This window comes from Arachis ipaensis, chromosome B1 (genome assembly GCF_059453495.1).
Source record: "Arachis ipaensis isolate K30076 ecotype BB chromosome B1, ASM5945349v1, whole genome shotgun sequence".
In the NCBI taxonomy this organism is placed as follows: Eukaryota; Viridiplantae; Streptophyta; class Magnoliopsida; order Fabales; family Fabaceae; genus Arachis; species Arachis ipaensis.
In genome coordinates this window covers 65,932,756-65,949,340 of record NC_142436.1, presented here as the reverse complement: position 1 = coordinate 65,949,340, position 16,585 = coordinate 65,932,756, and the positions used below count along the sequence as shown (strand labels likewise).

At 43.9% G+C, this 16,585-nt stretch overlaps 1 protein-coding gene across 1 annotated transcript; it reads left to right on the top strand.

Annotated features, from left to right (window-relative positions):
- The first annotated feature begins 1,979 nt into the window (after positions 1–1,979).
- Positions 1,980–3,179, top strand: LOC148576879 (uncharacterized). The gene has a single exon (XM_088502807.1). It carries the CDS (start codon positions 1,980–1,982, stop codon positions 3,177–3,179), a length of 1,200 nt encoding a protein of 399 aa, XP_088358933.1.
- The last annotated feature ends 13,406 nt before the right edge of the window (positions 3,180–16,585 follow it).

Here is a 16,585-nt window from a genome sequence, read left to right as displayed (position 1 = left end):
GTAAGGGAGCACACAGTTGGGATCCAGCCATCTCCAAACATGGTGCAGGGGGCACGGCCGAGTGCTCTAGATATTGCAACACATACCATAGAGGAGGATTCCAAGAAAATGGGGGCAATGTTGCTGAAAGCCTCTGTTGCCAGGACCAATCTCGAATGGCTGCAAAGGAGTGTGATTGGGAGTACTGTGAGACCAATTGACTTCAGACTATTGAATGAACTCAGCAGGAAGGCTTGGCCTCACGTTGTTAAAATCTGTGAGCTGGGGAGGTATAAGGCCTTGCTGATATTTGAGAGTACAAAGAGTGCGGAGGAGGCATTGGAGGGTTGTGGGGATGCCCGCTGGCAGTTTTTTCATAGTATGTGCCGTTGGAATGATCAGGAACAGAATGTGAGGAGAAGAGTGTGGATTGAGTGTTCTGGCGTTCCACTACATGCCTGGTCCGAGGATACTTTTCGTGCGATTGGTAGCCAGTGGGGTGAGGTTGTGGCTTGTGCTAACGTTACAGCCCCAAGTTTGTCGCTCCGGGCTGGTTGCATGCTGATCGATACCTGGAGGGTGGCATCTATCTCGTAAAGGTTTTATTTAACTGTAGGGTCGACAGAGTTTGAGGTAATTGCTGAGGAACTTGGCAGTGATGAACATGGCTCTTTGGAGGGGGTGGTGGTGACTGATGTGATGCCAGGGGTTGCTGGGAGCATGGAGGGCATTAGCGGTACTCGAAATTCGATGACGAGGGGGTGGCCGGATCCGGCGGCTGAGGAGGTAGCCTTGCCGCATAGGATGGAAGGGGATCCGGAGGGCAGAAGCATAATTATGGCCGATATTTTGGATGAATGGAGCAACGGTTCTTTGAATTCAAATTCTGTAACGGCCAAGAATACGGTTTCTGAGCTCAGGAGAGGAAGTGCTGAGATTGAAGAAGATGCGTCAGAGAGGACTCAGTCGTGGGACTTTGATGCAGACCGGGTGGTTGCTGTGGGAGAAATCACAAGCCAGATTTGTTTGGGCTCTAATAGCTCTAAGGCCAAGCTTGTTTACTCTAAGCCAAAGGGGGCAACGTTGGGCTTGACTTCCCAAAGCCCATCTACTCCTCATGCTGGTTCCGTGAAGGGGATGCGGATTGGGTCTGTTGCGAAGCGGGTTGTGGGTAATGCGGAAGGAGGATCTCAATCGGGTAGGTATGGGAGTGGTGATCCGTTTACATTGGGCGATGAGGCTAGGGAAGGAGACCACGGCGGCGTGGTCAGGTGTGATGCGGGGAGGAGAAGAGACGCAGATCGGGGCTTCGCCTTGGTGAGTACGACGCTGACTGTGGAGGCGGATGCTCACCCTGGGTCGCCGCACATGATGATGGGGATGGGTGGCGTGTGCAAGGCTGTTGACGTCGCGGGTGAGGTTGCTGAGGCGAGTCTGGGGGCACGGGGGTTGAGCGGGGCACCGGTGAGGGAGGTAGGCAGTGCTCTCGCGGGAGGGATGGTGCTGATGATGCCGCGGCTGGTGGAGGGAGGCGGGGCAGTTGATCTCGTTGGGGGGAATCCAGGTCGTGCAGGGGATGGCACTGGTTCTTTTGAGGTCAGCGGCAAGGGAGTGTCGCGCTCTCCTTTGGAAGGGGATGGGGCTAGCTTGGGAGATGAGTTGGCAGAGGGCAGGGACAGTGGCTGTCAGGGAGTGGTAGATACTGGTGTTCAGGGGAGAGTTTCAGCGGGTGTGCAAGAGGCCCCTTCTAATGCAGTGAGCGAAGCTGAGACGGAAACATCAGAGAACAAATGGACAGCTGATATGCAAGAAAACCGGGAAGCCTGGAAGCTTGCAGTAGAATCTGGAGCGGTGCAGTATGATGAGGAAGATGACATCATGGCCATTCTACAGGCACAGAATGAGTTAATTGCGCAGAAGAAAAAACAGGCTAAGCGAAAGGAGAAAGCACGGAGGAGTCGGCCGAAGAATCGGAAAAAGGTGTGTATAAGTACTATACGATGATTTTTAGTTCTTGGAATATTAGGGGGTTGAAGGGGGTTGGTAAACTAAGTATGATTAAGAATTTTCGGAGAAAGTTTAATGTGCATATGCTAGGCTTGATAGAGACTAAGACAGAGATGGTGACAAATTTTGATATAGCGCAACTGTGGGGAAATGGCGCAGTTAAATGGGAGTTAGTTGGTTCGGTTGGTGCTGCGGGGGGACTGGTATTAATGTGGGACGACATGGTGTTTCGGATGAACAACTGTTATAAAGGGGCTCGCTGGATATGCTTGGAAGGTGTACTGCTAAAAACTAACTTTTCCTGTGCTTTCTGTCTAGTTTATGGGCCACATGAAAGGGCGGAAAAACTCATTATGTGGGAAGAGTTGAGCTTTCTATCTGGGTTATGCCAAGTACCGTTCTGTTATATGGGGGATTTTAACGAGGTAACTCATGTAGAAGAGAGAAAGGGTGCTATTTCTTTAACAGTGTCCGCAGAAGAGTTTAAATCGTGGATACAGGATATGGAGTTAGTGGACTTGGCAATAACTGATCGCTTATTCACCTGGTTCAGAGGGCAATCATGTAGCCGCATTGATAGGGGACTGGTTAGTTTAGAGTGGCTAGAAGAGTTTCCTGATACAAGACTGAGAGGGGGACCTAGAGGGTTATCAGACCATTGCCCAATGATCTTGGAGGTTAACCGGATTAGCGGGGGACCAAGACCGTTTCGGAGCTTGGATTCGTGGTTTACCCATGATGGGTTCTTGAGAATGGTGAAGGAGGAGTGGAGGAACTTGGGGGAGGGACAGTTCATTGATAAACTAAAGGCTCTGACGACTCCGCTGAGCAGATGGCATAGAGCCAATTTTGGGAATATGGACCAAAGGATTACACAGCTGGAGGATGAAATTAAGAAAGTAGATGACATGGTAAGTACTGGCACGACTGATGGGACTATTGAAGCAAGAAGGAGAGCGTTGGTAAGCTTCTGTAGAAAATGGTATATCAGGAAGGAGCTTCATTGGAAGCAAATGTCCAGATCGCGGCACGTGAAGGAAATGGATAAAAATACCCGCTACTTCCACAATCTAGCCTCAGCACGAAGAAGGTCGAATATGATTGATTCCTTAATGGTTAATGGGAGGTTGATAAGGAACCAGGCGAGGATCAAGACGGCTATTCGAGACTTCTATAAGGGATTGTACCACTAGGAGACATCGCCAGTGATTGGGTTCAGGGACGGGCTTGTAAAGCAGATCAACGAGGAAGAGGCACTGGAGCTAGAGATGCTGCCAACTGTTGAAGAAATAAAGGAGGCAGTGTGGGATTGTGAGTCAACAAAGGCGCCAGGTAGTGATGGGTACAACATGAACTTCATAAAAAAATGCTGGGATGACTTAGGAAGGGAGTTCACTGATGCGGTGCTAGGCTTCTTCCTTTCGGCTACACTTCCTAGAGACTCGAATGTTACGTGGGTTACGCTGGTGCCAAAGTTTACTGGAGCCAGAGAAATAAAGGACCTCAGACCGATTAGTATGGTGGGGTGTGTCTATAAGGTCATATCCAAGGTGTTGGTTAGGAGGATGCGAAAGGTAATGCCGGGGTTGGTAGGAGAGACTCAGAGCGCCTTCGTTAAGGGTAGGAAAATCCATGATGGGGCCCTGATCGCCTGTGAAACAGTGCACTGGCTAAAAACACGAAAAAAGAGCGCCGCAATAATAAAGCTGGACTTCCAAAAGGCTTATGATAGAGTCAAGTGGGGCTTTGTGGATATTGTCTTGCAGAAGATGGGGTTTGGCCAGAGGTGGAGAGGTTGGATAAAGGAGTGTGTCACCACTGCATCTATGTCATTGCTTGTCAATGGATCACCTTCGAAGCCTTTCAAAATGGAACGGGGTCTACGGCAAGGTGACCCGTTGTCCCCATTTCTGTTCGTGTTAGTTGTAGATGTTTTGCATCGAATGATTGGAGAGGCAGTGAGGAATGGCCGTATAACTCCGTTACTGCTTGGTAGAGATAATATTGAGTTGTCTCACTTGCAGTTTGCAGATGATACTATTCTTTTCTGTCCGCCTGATGAGGGAACCATCAGGAATTATCATCGGCTACTCAGATGCTTCGAGCTCATGTCGGGATTGGCCATTAATTTTGAAAAGTCCAGCCTTATACCGGTCAGCTGTGAGAGGATGTGGGTCCGAAGGATGTGTCGGTTACTGGGTTGTAAAGAGGCTTCATTACCAGTCAGATATCTGGGCATTCCCCTGGGAGCAAATCCGAGACTGGTTAAGACATGGAAACCGGTGATTGATAAGGTGGAAGACAAACTGAGTTTGTGGAAAGCAAAAACTCTTAACAAAGCAGGTAAGCTGGTCCTAATTAAGGCGGTTCTTAGTAGCTTGCCGATTTACTACCTCAGTTTATATAAGATGCCAAAGACAGTGGCAGAGAAGCTAATTTCCCTGCAACGACGGTTCCTGTGGAGTACTGAGGATGGGAGATACGGGGTACCGCTCGTGAAGTGGGAAGTGGTTATGGCTCCAAAGAAGGCAGGTGGGTTGGGAGTTGGGGATGCAGTGATTCGAAATACTGCATTGCTGTTTAAGTGGTGGTGGAGATTCTCGAAAGAAGACTGTCCCTTATGGAAGAAAGTGGTGTGCTCTTGTAATAATATGCATCCTGCAAGAATGGTGGGAGGACAGCCTACTCCCACGCGAGGGGGTCCTTGGAAGGATATATGCCAGCTACAAGTTAGTAAGCCGGGGCTGAGAGATCAGATGATCAGTGGGTTGTCGATGGAGTTAGGGAATGGCAGAACAATCCGATTCTGGGAGGATAGATGGCTACCGGCTGGAGTATTGAAAGATATGTTTCCTAGGCTTTTCTCGGTCTCAACTCTTCATGAATCTGTGATAGCAGACTGTGGCTTTTGGGATGGGCTAGTGTGGATTTGGAGTTTCCAGTGGAGGAGAGAGTTGTTCCAGTGGGAGTTGGACTTAGTACACCAGCTTCATGAGATCTTACAGTCATTCAAGCTTACAAATGGGAGGGAAGATAGTGTGGTATGGAAATTTGATAAAACAGGTGACTACTCAACAAAATCCTTTGTGCGAGTGATGCAGGAGGAAGTCCTACCGGAGGAGGTTACCAGCTATAGCTTCACTAGTGCTGTTTGGAAAGGATTTGTCCCCCCGAGGGTTGAACTCCTTTCTTGGTTTGCGTTAGTCGGAAGGGTCAACACAAAGGATCGACTGTGCAGATTACGGGTTATTGACCAGCAGGACAATAGGTGTCTTCTCTGTGGTAAGCTTGTGGAAACCGCGTATCATCTGTTTCTTAGTTGTGAGATTACATGGCAGGTGTGGTGTGCTTGGCTAATGGCCTTTCAACAAAGGTGGAGCTTTCCGGGTACTTTGAAGGAACATTTTGAGAGTTGGACGAGCTTTACAGGAAGGAAGGTAGATAGGAAGAGATGGTTCACGGGATTCTTTGCAGTTATCTGGACAATTTGGCTAGAAAGGAATGACAGGCTCTTCCGAAATAAGAGTTCAAGAGTAGGGGACATTATTAACAGATCGTTTACGTTCTACGAAGAATGGAGTGGTGCTGAGCCCTTTGGGTGTTGATGACCGGGTCACAGTGTCTAGGAGTTGTATGTTATCTTGTTTTATTCTTACTATAGCTTTGCTATCTGCTCCACTCTGCCGTGTTGAGCTCCCTTTGATTCAAAAAAAAAAGGTCTCAATCATATAAATGCATTCATGCATTGAACAATGGACATATAGAATCAAGTAAAACAAATATCACAATCTTAGAGAAAATAACACACACCAAAATAAAATATTGGTTGATAGGATACAACCAATCAAATAGGCTCAAAATCTCACTAGGCTTGTGTGTTCTAGCTCTAAAATTATCTTCTAAAAGTAATTCTTCAAGCAAGTTCAACAAAAATTTTTTTATTCAAATTAATGAAATGCCCTAAAACAGTTTCTTGGAAAAGAAATCATCACTCTAACCAAGTAGTCCTAACATAAAAATGGGTAGAATATGTACAAACTCTAACTATCATGCAATCTATCATGTAATGCAATAACTAACTAACAAAAAAGATTAAGAATTGGTGTTGGAAAAGGAAGTAGTTACCCACAGAAGTCGATCCTCGACCTCCCCACACTTAAAGATTGGACCGTCCTCGGTGCATCCAAAGATGAGCAAAGGGTGAGTACGGAAAGTCAGACTCCTCCAAAGGTGGGTAGATAGCTGAGGTGCTTGTGGTGATGTTGATGTTGGAATTGCCGACTAGCTACCTTCCTAGGAGCTTGCTCCTTTCTCTCTTGGCGACCTTCCTGAAAAGGAGAAAAAAGGATAAACATTAAGCTAGGAGAGAAAGATATGAAATTAATAAAGTGCAAGTGAGAAAGAATGCCAAATAAGAATAAGGTGTCTCACGTACATGGTCGCGACAACATGTAAGTGAGAAATCAACTAAAACATTGAGGCACATCACTAGCACACGATGCATGAGTCAAGAAAGCACATAAGTATAGAACAAGAAAAGAGCAACTCAAGCATCGAAAGCCAATTCCAACACACAAGGGATGCATCACCAAACAATGAGAAGCACCAAAGCAATCTATTGAATTCACAAAAATTGAGTATGGAATAACCAACACCAAGGTAAAAATAACAAGCTAAGAAAATAAGGAAAAAGAACTAACTACAAATAACAAAATTAAATTGCAATCAATAACAAAAAAGGCAATCACATGCAACAATTAAAGGAAAAATTAGAGAGTAAGAGATGTTTAAAAGTAAACATTTTTAAAGAAGAAGGAGAAGAGATGGAGAAATGTAATTGAGAAATAATGAGAGAAGTGAGAAGAAGAGATAGGAAGGGAAGAAAGAAATGGGAGAAGGGAAGAAGAAAGAAGAGGAATAAAAGGAAGAAAGGAATATGGAAGAGAGAAGAAATAAGAAAGAAGAAAGAAATGGGAGAAGAGAACAGGGCAGGGCACCCTTCAATTGAACTCGGGACGCTACACGGACGCGTAGACCACGCGTACACGTGAGAGGCATAAAAAACTAGTGACCCACTCGCGTCACCCACGCGCACGCATGAGGAGCAGAGAAAAGAAGGTGACGCATATGCGTCACTCACGCGTACGCGCGGGGCTGTAACGTGCTCTTGGTACCCCACCCGCATGGTTTCAGCACAACTCTCTATTTTGGAACCATGCAGCAGCACCCTCCTGGCACTCTTTTCACATGGTCATTTTTTTTGGGGGGTCACGCGTACGCGTCAGGCAGCGCACGCGTGAGGTGGCCCTCTTTTTTTTTCAAAAGCTTATCGAGAAACTAACAGGCTACCAAAGCAATGCCAAATATTATTAAACAAGCTAAACCACAACTTAAACTAAATAAATGGAAAATGGGAAGAATTTACCATGTTGGGGTGTCTCCCACCTAACAGTTTTGTTTAAAGTCCTTAAGTTGGACAATTGGGGATGTTCTTGCTATGGTGGCTTATACTTAAATTCTTCCTTGAATCCCCACCAATGTTTGCATTTCCAATAGCCTCTAGGATCCCAAATTATGAATACCACCCTTCCAAGAAACCTCAAGCAAGTAGTAAAACCCCAAGATTGATGATTGTTGATGTGTATTCTGGGATCCCAAACTTTGTTTGTCAACACCATTTCTTCTTGATCTTCATGCTTCTAATTGGATGACAAACTTCTTGAATTCTCCTTATGACTCCTAGTCCTCATCCTAATTCCATTGACTTGAGTTTCACTCCACCTATGAATCCTAAAGTTTGAGTTTCACTTAGCAAGGGAGGTATCCAATGGCTTTGACCATGTAAGCTTTACTCCTTTTGGCTCCTCTTCGATGACTTCCACCTCTTGACAACTTCCCTCAACTTCCACATGTTTGTCAACCTCTTCCAACTCTTCCTCATTGACCAAGTCATATGTTGGAGGTTGACGCATTCCTCCTCAACATTGGGTTCACATTCAATGGAAGAAGCTTCAACAAGATCCTTAATGTTACTTGGTGTAGAGTCGTCTTCAATGATGGAACTTTCCTCTTGTTCAACCTTCCATAGATCTTCAACTACTTCTTCTTCTTCAACAATCTACATCCTTTTCACTTGTTGCAAAACACACTCCATTTTCTTATTCTCAAATTGAGACTCTAAAATCTCCTTCATGCTCTTCTCTTCAGTTGATTCTCTATATTCATCCATAGAAATGTTTTGCTTGTGGCATGAATCCCATGAGTCCAAGGTGGCTTTAATTTTGGCAAGGTTAGCCATGATAGCTTCGCGGTTCTTTTGGGCTTCCTCTTGCTCCTTTTGAAGTATGGTTGCTTGAAGCCGATCCATTGCTTCCTTGAGACGATCCCTTAGCTCTTGTCATATTGCTCTTAGATTGATGGATATTGATATTCTTCCATGGAGGGTTGTGATTGAAAGGAGAATTCATCATGTGGTTGAAAAGGAGATGCATTAAAGCTTGGAGGTTGGAAGGTGCTTTGGTTATTGGTAGAAGGCGGAGGTAGGCGGGATATAAGCTCTTGGAGGGTAGAGGTGAGTGTGGTTTGAAGCTCCATTTTCTCTTGAAGAATAATGCCAAATGTATTATCCATAGGAGCTTGGTTGGAGGGAGAAAAAGAGTTGTAAGGGTAATGATGTTGGAGTGGTGGTGGTTCAATGGGTGCTTGTTCATAATGGTCATAAGTGTGTGCATATGGAGGATATGGATTTGGATTGTGTGGAGGTAATTGGTGGAAATAGGATGTGGATTGAGAGTATGGTGGTTGGAATGATGGTTTTTGAGGACTATGTTGAGAGTATGGTGCTTGGAATGATAGTGGTTGAGTGGCATAATTATGATAGGAACCATCATAACCATTGGAATGATATGCATTATAGGAGGGGTTGCAATCATAGTAGCTTGGTTGATGAGGTTGCCATGATGATTTCTCATATGGATGTGGCTCCCTTCTCAAGAATTCTTTCCTCTCATAATGTGAGTCATCATTAAAGTTTCCACTACCTACAACATAGTCATAACCATATCCAAAACCACAAGGATGAGAATTCATATGGAAAAGAGAAAATCAAAATAAGAATGTCAAAAAGCAAAGAAAAAGCAAACTCCTAATTACTAGCAAACCAAGGAATAACCAAAAAGCAAGATATTCACAACCTGAACATATTCACAATAGCCAATAATATAACACCATTGCAATTCCCCGGCAACAGCGCCAAAAACTTGATGTAGGGGAATCGTCGGTTAGGAATTTTGACAAAATAATTCCATCGAAGTATAGTTCCAAACCAACAATTTATCCACCAATCAAAGTTTAAAAAGGTTGTCACAATACAAATCAAAATAATCGGGAGTATTAATCCCGGGTCGTTCTCCCTAAGAATTGCAACGAAGTGCTCGATTATTGGCTATGAAGGAAAATTTGGGGTTGAGGTAGTAATTGACAAGAAATATAAATAACAAGAAACTAAATGATAATTAACAAACAAAGGGAAAGAAAACTCAAATGGTAAAAGGTTTTGGCAAGGGTTGATGGTTAAGGATCACCATCCTTGTTACTAACCATAATATGATAATTGCAAGGATCAATCACATTTAGTCATCCTCTAACAATTGGAGGAAAGTCAAATGAGTTTTATCAATCCCAATCCATAAGTTCTAGCCACTCACTAATTGAATTTGTGAAGACTAGTGTCAATGGACACCAATTATCAATTACTTGGACATTGGTAACTCAACGTCACCCAAGTTACCACCCCAAGTCAAGAATAGGAAAAATCTACCCTAAGGCTAAAAGAAACATTTCATCAAACACCTAAAATGCAATAAAATCAAACATCATAAAATGCAAGAATTAATTAAAGCCATAACTAACATAAGCAAGAAATCAACAATAACAACTAAAGTAAACATCAAAAGACATGAAAACATAAAATTGTATTGAAAGAAAATTGAAATTGACAAGAGCGTTCATAAACTAAATTGGCAAAATAAAGAAATTAACAAGAGAAGTAGATAAACTAAAGTGCTAGAACAAATAAAAGTAAAGAAAAGCTAAAATGAAGTAAGATTAAAATCTAGATCTAAGAAGAAATTGAAATAAGAACCCTAAAACCTAGAGAGAGGAGAGAGCCTCTCTCTCTAGAATTCTACATCTATCTAAAACTAAAACTAATCTAATGTGTGTTGTGTGTTCCATCCACCTTCACACCCAGCCTCTAATCTGTAGACTGGGCTCGAAACTGAGCCAGAAATGAGCTCTGAAATCGCCCTCAGTGTTTTTCCTTTAGTGAGGCACGTGACGCTTGTCACGCGTACGCGTCGTCTAACTTTGCACAAGGTCACACGTACGCATCAGGACCAGCTTCTCAATTCTTTAGTTCTTTGTATTCCTTCCACTTTTGCATGCTTCATTTCCATCCTCTAAGCCATTCTTGCCCTATAACCCTGAAAACACTTAACAAACATATCACGGCATCGAATGGTAATAAGAGAGGATTAAAAATTAGCAATTTTAAGGCCTATGAAGCCTGTTTTCATTCTTAAGTACAAATTAGGAAGGATCCACAAAACCATGCAATTTATATGAATAAGTGAGAAAATAGTTTACAAAATCCACTCAATTCAATCCAAAAAATACCATAAAATAGTGGTTTATCATACTCCCTTTAAATGAATGGTTAGGTCGACGCAGTTGTTTCCTTGGTTTGTGCGCATGTTTTAATAGAGGAGTTATTAGGCCCGTTACCCTTTGTTTCTTATAAAAGTATTGTGGCCTTTCTTTTTTTATAAAAGTTGGTAGTCCTTTGAACATTTTTACCTTTTGTTTTGGTTGTTTCCACAACTTTTAACAGTAATGTTCAAAGTTATTCTCTTTATTTTCCGGAGAACTTTTCTGCCTTTGAAATGAAGCTAGGTTTTTCATAGTCGACTTTTTGATTTATCTATTTTGCGACTTTAGGACGCTGAGTTTCCTTTATAGGTCCGACTTCGAGTAATCGGCCTTTATCAAGTTACTTTTACTACCCGTTTTTTATCTGATCTCATTGAGATCGCTTTATATGAGCTATTTATGTAACCTCTTATATTAACTTGGACCTCGTCGCTTCATCTTGCCGACCTTGTTTAGGTCGGACAATGATTTTTTGCAGTTTGCCGGACTTAAGTTAATGCGTTCTCAGATAGGAAACTTCTTAGGCTACATGCGTGTCAAGACCTCGGAAGTTCCCGCCCTTGGAGGTCGGACACTTTGTAGTAGTCTTTGCCTAGGACATCTACTATCTTTGTAAGATCCTTTCTAGTTAGCGGCCAGCTTCCTTTCTCCTGACCTTTGTACCCCGATGTCATTCCGGATCAGGATGAGGTCGTTGGCATTAAAGTTCCTTTTGACCACCTTTTGGTTATATCTTAGAGCCATCCTCTGTTTTAGAGCTCCCCCTAATTCGAGCTCTTTCTCAGACTTTTGGGAGGAGGTCGAGCTCTTCTTTTTGTACTTGGGTGTTGGCTCTTTCATTGTAGAAAACTACTCTAGGTGATTCTTCGGTAACTTCTACTGGAATCATGGCCTCCATTCCGTAAACAAGTCAGAAGGATGATTCCCCTGTTGTGGAGTGTGAGGTAGTCCAACATGCCCATAAGACTTGTGGGAGCTCGTCATCCCAAGCTTCCTTCGTGTATTGTAGTCGGCGCTTTAAACTGGCCAGTATGACTTTGTTGGCTGGTTCAACCTGTCCATTGGACTGGTGGTGTTCTATTGAAGTAAACTGGTGTTTAATCTTTAAGTCGACTACCAAATTTCGGAAGGTGGAGTGAGTGAATTGGGTCCCGTTATCCGTAGTGATGGAGTGGGAAACTCCGAACCTTGTGCCAATATTCTTGTATAGGAATTTTCGACTTCTTTGGCCAATGACGGTTGCTAAAGGTTCTGACATGGTGGGCACCTTTTGACGAACTCGGCTGCTTCCATCTGTAAGGTCGGGCAAAAGAAATCGGCCCGGATCACCTTTTTGGCTAGTGACCGAACTCCTAGGTGGTTGCCGCAGATGCCAATGTGTACTTCTTCCAGGACTTCTTTTGTGTTAGAAGTCAGTACACACTTCAAGAGGGGTGTTGAGATCCCTCTTTTGTATAAAACACTGTGAACTAGTGTGTAGTTTTGCGCCTCTTTGATAAGCCTTATGGCTTCCTTTTCGTTCTCGGAAAGTGTTTTAAATTTGAGGTAGTTGACTGTGGGAGTCATCCATCCGAAGTTCTGGTTCGATATGGCTAACGCTTCTGGTTTCAAATTGTCCTCCTCTTTTCATATTGATGGTGTTTGTAAGGTCTCTTGGATAAAACTCTTATTATTGCCCCCTGGCTTGGTGCTGGCTAACTTTGAAAGAGCGTCAGCTCGGGCATTGAATTCTCGGGTTATATGTCGGATGTCACTTTTTACGAAGTATGCCAGTTGTTCTCGAGCTTCCTCTAAGTATTTCTTCATAGTGGGGTCTTTGGCTTGATAGGTTCTATTAATTTGCAAAGTCATTACTTGTGAATCACTGAACACTACCAGCTTTTCAGCCCCCACTTCTTTAGCCAACTTCAGGCCAGCGAGTAAGGCTTCGTATTCTGCTTGGTTGTTAGAGACAGAAAATTCGAATCTCAAGGATAACTCTATCCGAGTTCCTTGGTCACTTTCTAGAATGATTCTGGCCCCATTTCCAGCTTTATTTGATGACTTGTCTACGTATAGGCTCTATGTGGTCGGATCTCCTGGGTTTTCGGTGTATTTAGCGACAAAGTCGGCAAGGTATTGCGACTTGATTGCTGTCCGAGCTTCGTACTTTAGATCGAACTCGAACAGTTCTACTGCCCATTGTAGCATCCGAATGCCAAGTTCGTCTTTTGCAGGATATGTTTCATTGGCTGGTTAGTGCGGACTCTGATGGTGTGAGCCTGAAAGTAGGGTTGGAGTCATCGAGACGTAAGGATAAGGCATAGGTGAACTTCTCTATCTTTTGATGAAATAGATAGGTTGTTGTCCCTTTTCTTCTTCCCGTACCAAGGCAGATGCTATGACCTGACTTGCCACTACTAAGTATAAGATGAGTTCTTCTCCTTTTATAGGTCGGGCGAGTATGGGTGGCTGTCCCAGGAAGACTTTGAAATCTTGGAAGGCTTGTTTGTATTCCTGGGTCCACTCGAATTGTTTGCCCTTCCTTAGGATTGAGTAGAGGGGGAGTGATTTCAGGGCTAATCCTGCTAGAAACCTGGATAGAGCTGCTAACCTCCCATTTAGTTGTTGGACCTCTTTGACACAGGTCGGATTCTTCATATTGAGTATTGCTTGGCACTTGTTTGGATTTGCTTCTATGCCCCTTTGGGTGAACATGAAGCCTAAGAACTTCCCTACTTCCACCGCAAAGGTACATTTCGAAGGGTTTAACCTCATTCCATACTTTCTTATGGTGGCGAATACCTCAGAGAGGTCAGACAATAGTGTCGTGCTCTCTTTGGTTTTGACGAGCATGTCGTCTACGTACACCTCTATGAATTTTTCTTTGTACACCTCCATAAATTCTCCTCCATATTGATGTGCTTCTCCCCCTCTCTTAAATTTCATCTAGAGAGCCCGGATGTCGCTTGGAAATTGACTGGGAGAATGGCCCTTCTTTGAGGCCGTTGACTAGTCCCATGATTACGGATTTAGTGGGTAGGCTCTGGATTTTCAACCATGCTTTGTTGAACTTTTCCATGTAGTCGCGGAGGGTTTCCTCGATCTCTTGTTTGATTCCTAGCAAGCTTGGTGCATGTTTTGGTTTATCCTTCTGGATGGAGAACTTGGTCAGAAACTTTCGGGATAGGTCGTCAAAATTAATTACCGATCCGGGAGGTAAGGTGTCAAACCACATCATGGCCGCCTTAGTTAGGGTGGTCAGGAATGCTTTGCAGCGGGTAGCATCCGAGGTACCTGCCAGGTACATTCTGCTCTTGAAGTTGCTGAGGTGGTACCTGAGGTCAGTCGTCCCGGGGGTTTTAAAATTACTTGGTACTTTGACCTGCAAGATCTTTTCGGAGAATGGGTCTTTTTGCCCCAGAGGGCTGTTTTTTCGATCTGTCTAGCCAGTTCGGCTTCGGAGATCGTTCTCTAGCTTTTGGAGCTTTTCCTCTAGCTCCCTCCGTCGTCTTACCTCTCTCCATAGCTGTTGTTTGGCCTCCTGCTGTCTTTCTGCCTGATATTCGAGTTGTTCTAGCTGATCTCGCTGACTTTGGACGAGCCCCAGTATTTCAGCTGTTTGAGCGGATTCTTCTCCCTCGAGATGACGAACTTCCGAACAGATCCGCCTTGGTCGAGGGTTAGCTGCTGGCCTTTCTTCCTTCGGACATTGTGGTTGGGGTGGTGGTGGTAGTATAATAGCGTTGCCCTCAGGTTGGGGCTCACATTCAGATTCGGATGCCGTATGGCCATCTTCATGCTGGTTGTCCGCCATTGTTGCAGGATGAATTCCAGGTTCCCGGCAACGGTGCCAATGTTCCGAGGGTTACCTGAAACGTTGATGTGGGCCTGAACGTGAGGTCCAGACCCCTTTGTAGGGCAGCGTCCGACTTGTTGATGTCGAGGTGCCGCCTGTCCGAGTTCCTCGTGAGGAGGTGGGAGGTGGTACCTACAAGAGACTCTGATGCTTAAGTTAGCAAGGGATTTAGGCAGGTTTTTAGTATATTAGAACGTGAGTTATACCTTGGGAGTGCCAGTGTATTTATAGTAGAGTTTGATGACCTCCTTGGTGGCAGTAGTTCCATCTTATCTTATCTTATCTTATCTTATATCTTGAGAGCTTGTTGGAGTCTATCTTTTGGAGGAGATAGAGATTTAGTCACGGCTTCTAGAAGCAGTGACCTGCCACGTTGGATAAATGGAGTTGGGCTCCTGGGTCGGTGCCCGACCCCTTCAAAGAGGTCGAGTAGGGGATAAGAGGCCACCTTCCATGGTTGGTCCTTTCATCCTTATTGGGCCTGGTTTTATGTTTGGGACAGAATATGAACACCTTTTATCTATTTAAATGTCCTATTTTAAATTTTGCATACTAAATTGAACTTTTAAAATGCCAAGCTAAGACACTTAAAAAAGATAAAAAAATAAAAATGATGGAAAAATGATGGTAGTTAGGAGGAGGATCAGGAAAGGTTACAAACTTACAATAGATGGCTATGCATTATTTTAGAGACCTGTTTTACGAAGAAATAAGTAATAGAGAGTCCATCAATTGTGTGAATTCCTTTCCGTTAGTCACGGAAGAAATAGTTTGGGAGTCCCTAAAAAGTCCAAACGCAGAGGATATCAAAAGAGCATTTTTCAGTATAGGAGTCTACAAAGCGCCAGAGGAAAATGGAATACCAAGCATTTTTTATCATCAAAATTGGGATCAAATCCATAGGGAGGTAGCGGATGTCATCTACAACCTTTGGAGAAACCCGGAAGCTATCAAGCGGTCCATGGAACTATGATTGTCCTAATTCCAAAAGTGGAAAAGCCGAAATTCCTCAACCAATTCGGCCAATCTCCTTGTGCAATGTTCTTTACAAAGGGCTCTCCAAGATTCTAGTCACGAAGATGAAACCTTTCCTTCAGGATCAGATATCTCTGTTCCAATCCAGCTTTGTGCCGCAAAGAAGCATACATGATAATATGGTGATCGTTCAAGAGATGGTCCACTCCATGAGAAGAATGAGAGGTGAAAGAGGCTATATATCAATTAAAATTGATCTCATGAAGGCGTACGACAAGTTGAGTTAGATTTTTATTGAGGGATCGCTGAAAGAGTTTGGTATCTCCCAGAACTTGAGTGACATAATTATGTAGTGCATCAAGTCTACTCAACTCTCCATTCTGTGGAATGGGCAGAAAACAGAGTGTTTTAACCCCTCCAAGGGAATCAGACAACGCGAGCCAATTTTCCCGTACATTTTTCTGTTATTTGCATGGATAGACTATGGCATATGATTTTAGAAGCCGTGGAGGAGGGGAGCTGGAAACTGATGCGAGTAGGCAGAAATGGGCCACAAATCCCGCACCTAATGTTTGCTGAGGATCTAATCTTTTTCACAGAAGCAACCACAACCCAAATAACCAAGGTCCTCAAAGTCCTTGATGATTTCTGTGGAGCGTCAGGACACCAAGTGAATAGTGCCAAGACAAGTATCTACTTCTCCAAAAATGTGATTGTTTAGACTCGACAAAACATAACAAGTATTAGTGGCTTCTCTGAAGTCAAGGAGATAGGGGGATATCTTGGGGCCATGATTCAAGGGACAAGGTCGAGAAGAGCTAATTTCAATTATATAATTGATAAGGTGAACTCTAAGCTACAAGGGTAGAAATCTAGTTGTTTATCCATGGCTGGAAGAGTGACTCTGGCACAAGCTGTTCTAGGTTCGAGGGCTCAGAGGGATTTTATTTGGGGACATGACACGACTACCAGAGGAGTGCATATGGTTAGCTGGAACAAGATTCGTTCCCGCAAAGGCAGGGTGGATTGGGATTCAGAGACAGGCCTTCACAATCAAGAGAGAAATTCCAACTCTTT

Bases quoted from the DNA above. Each gene is read 5' to 3' on its own strand.
- LOC148576879 (XM_088502807.1), top strand. From the start codon at position 1,980: ATGATTTTTAGTTCTTGGAATATTAGGGGGTTGAAGGGGGTTGGTAAA.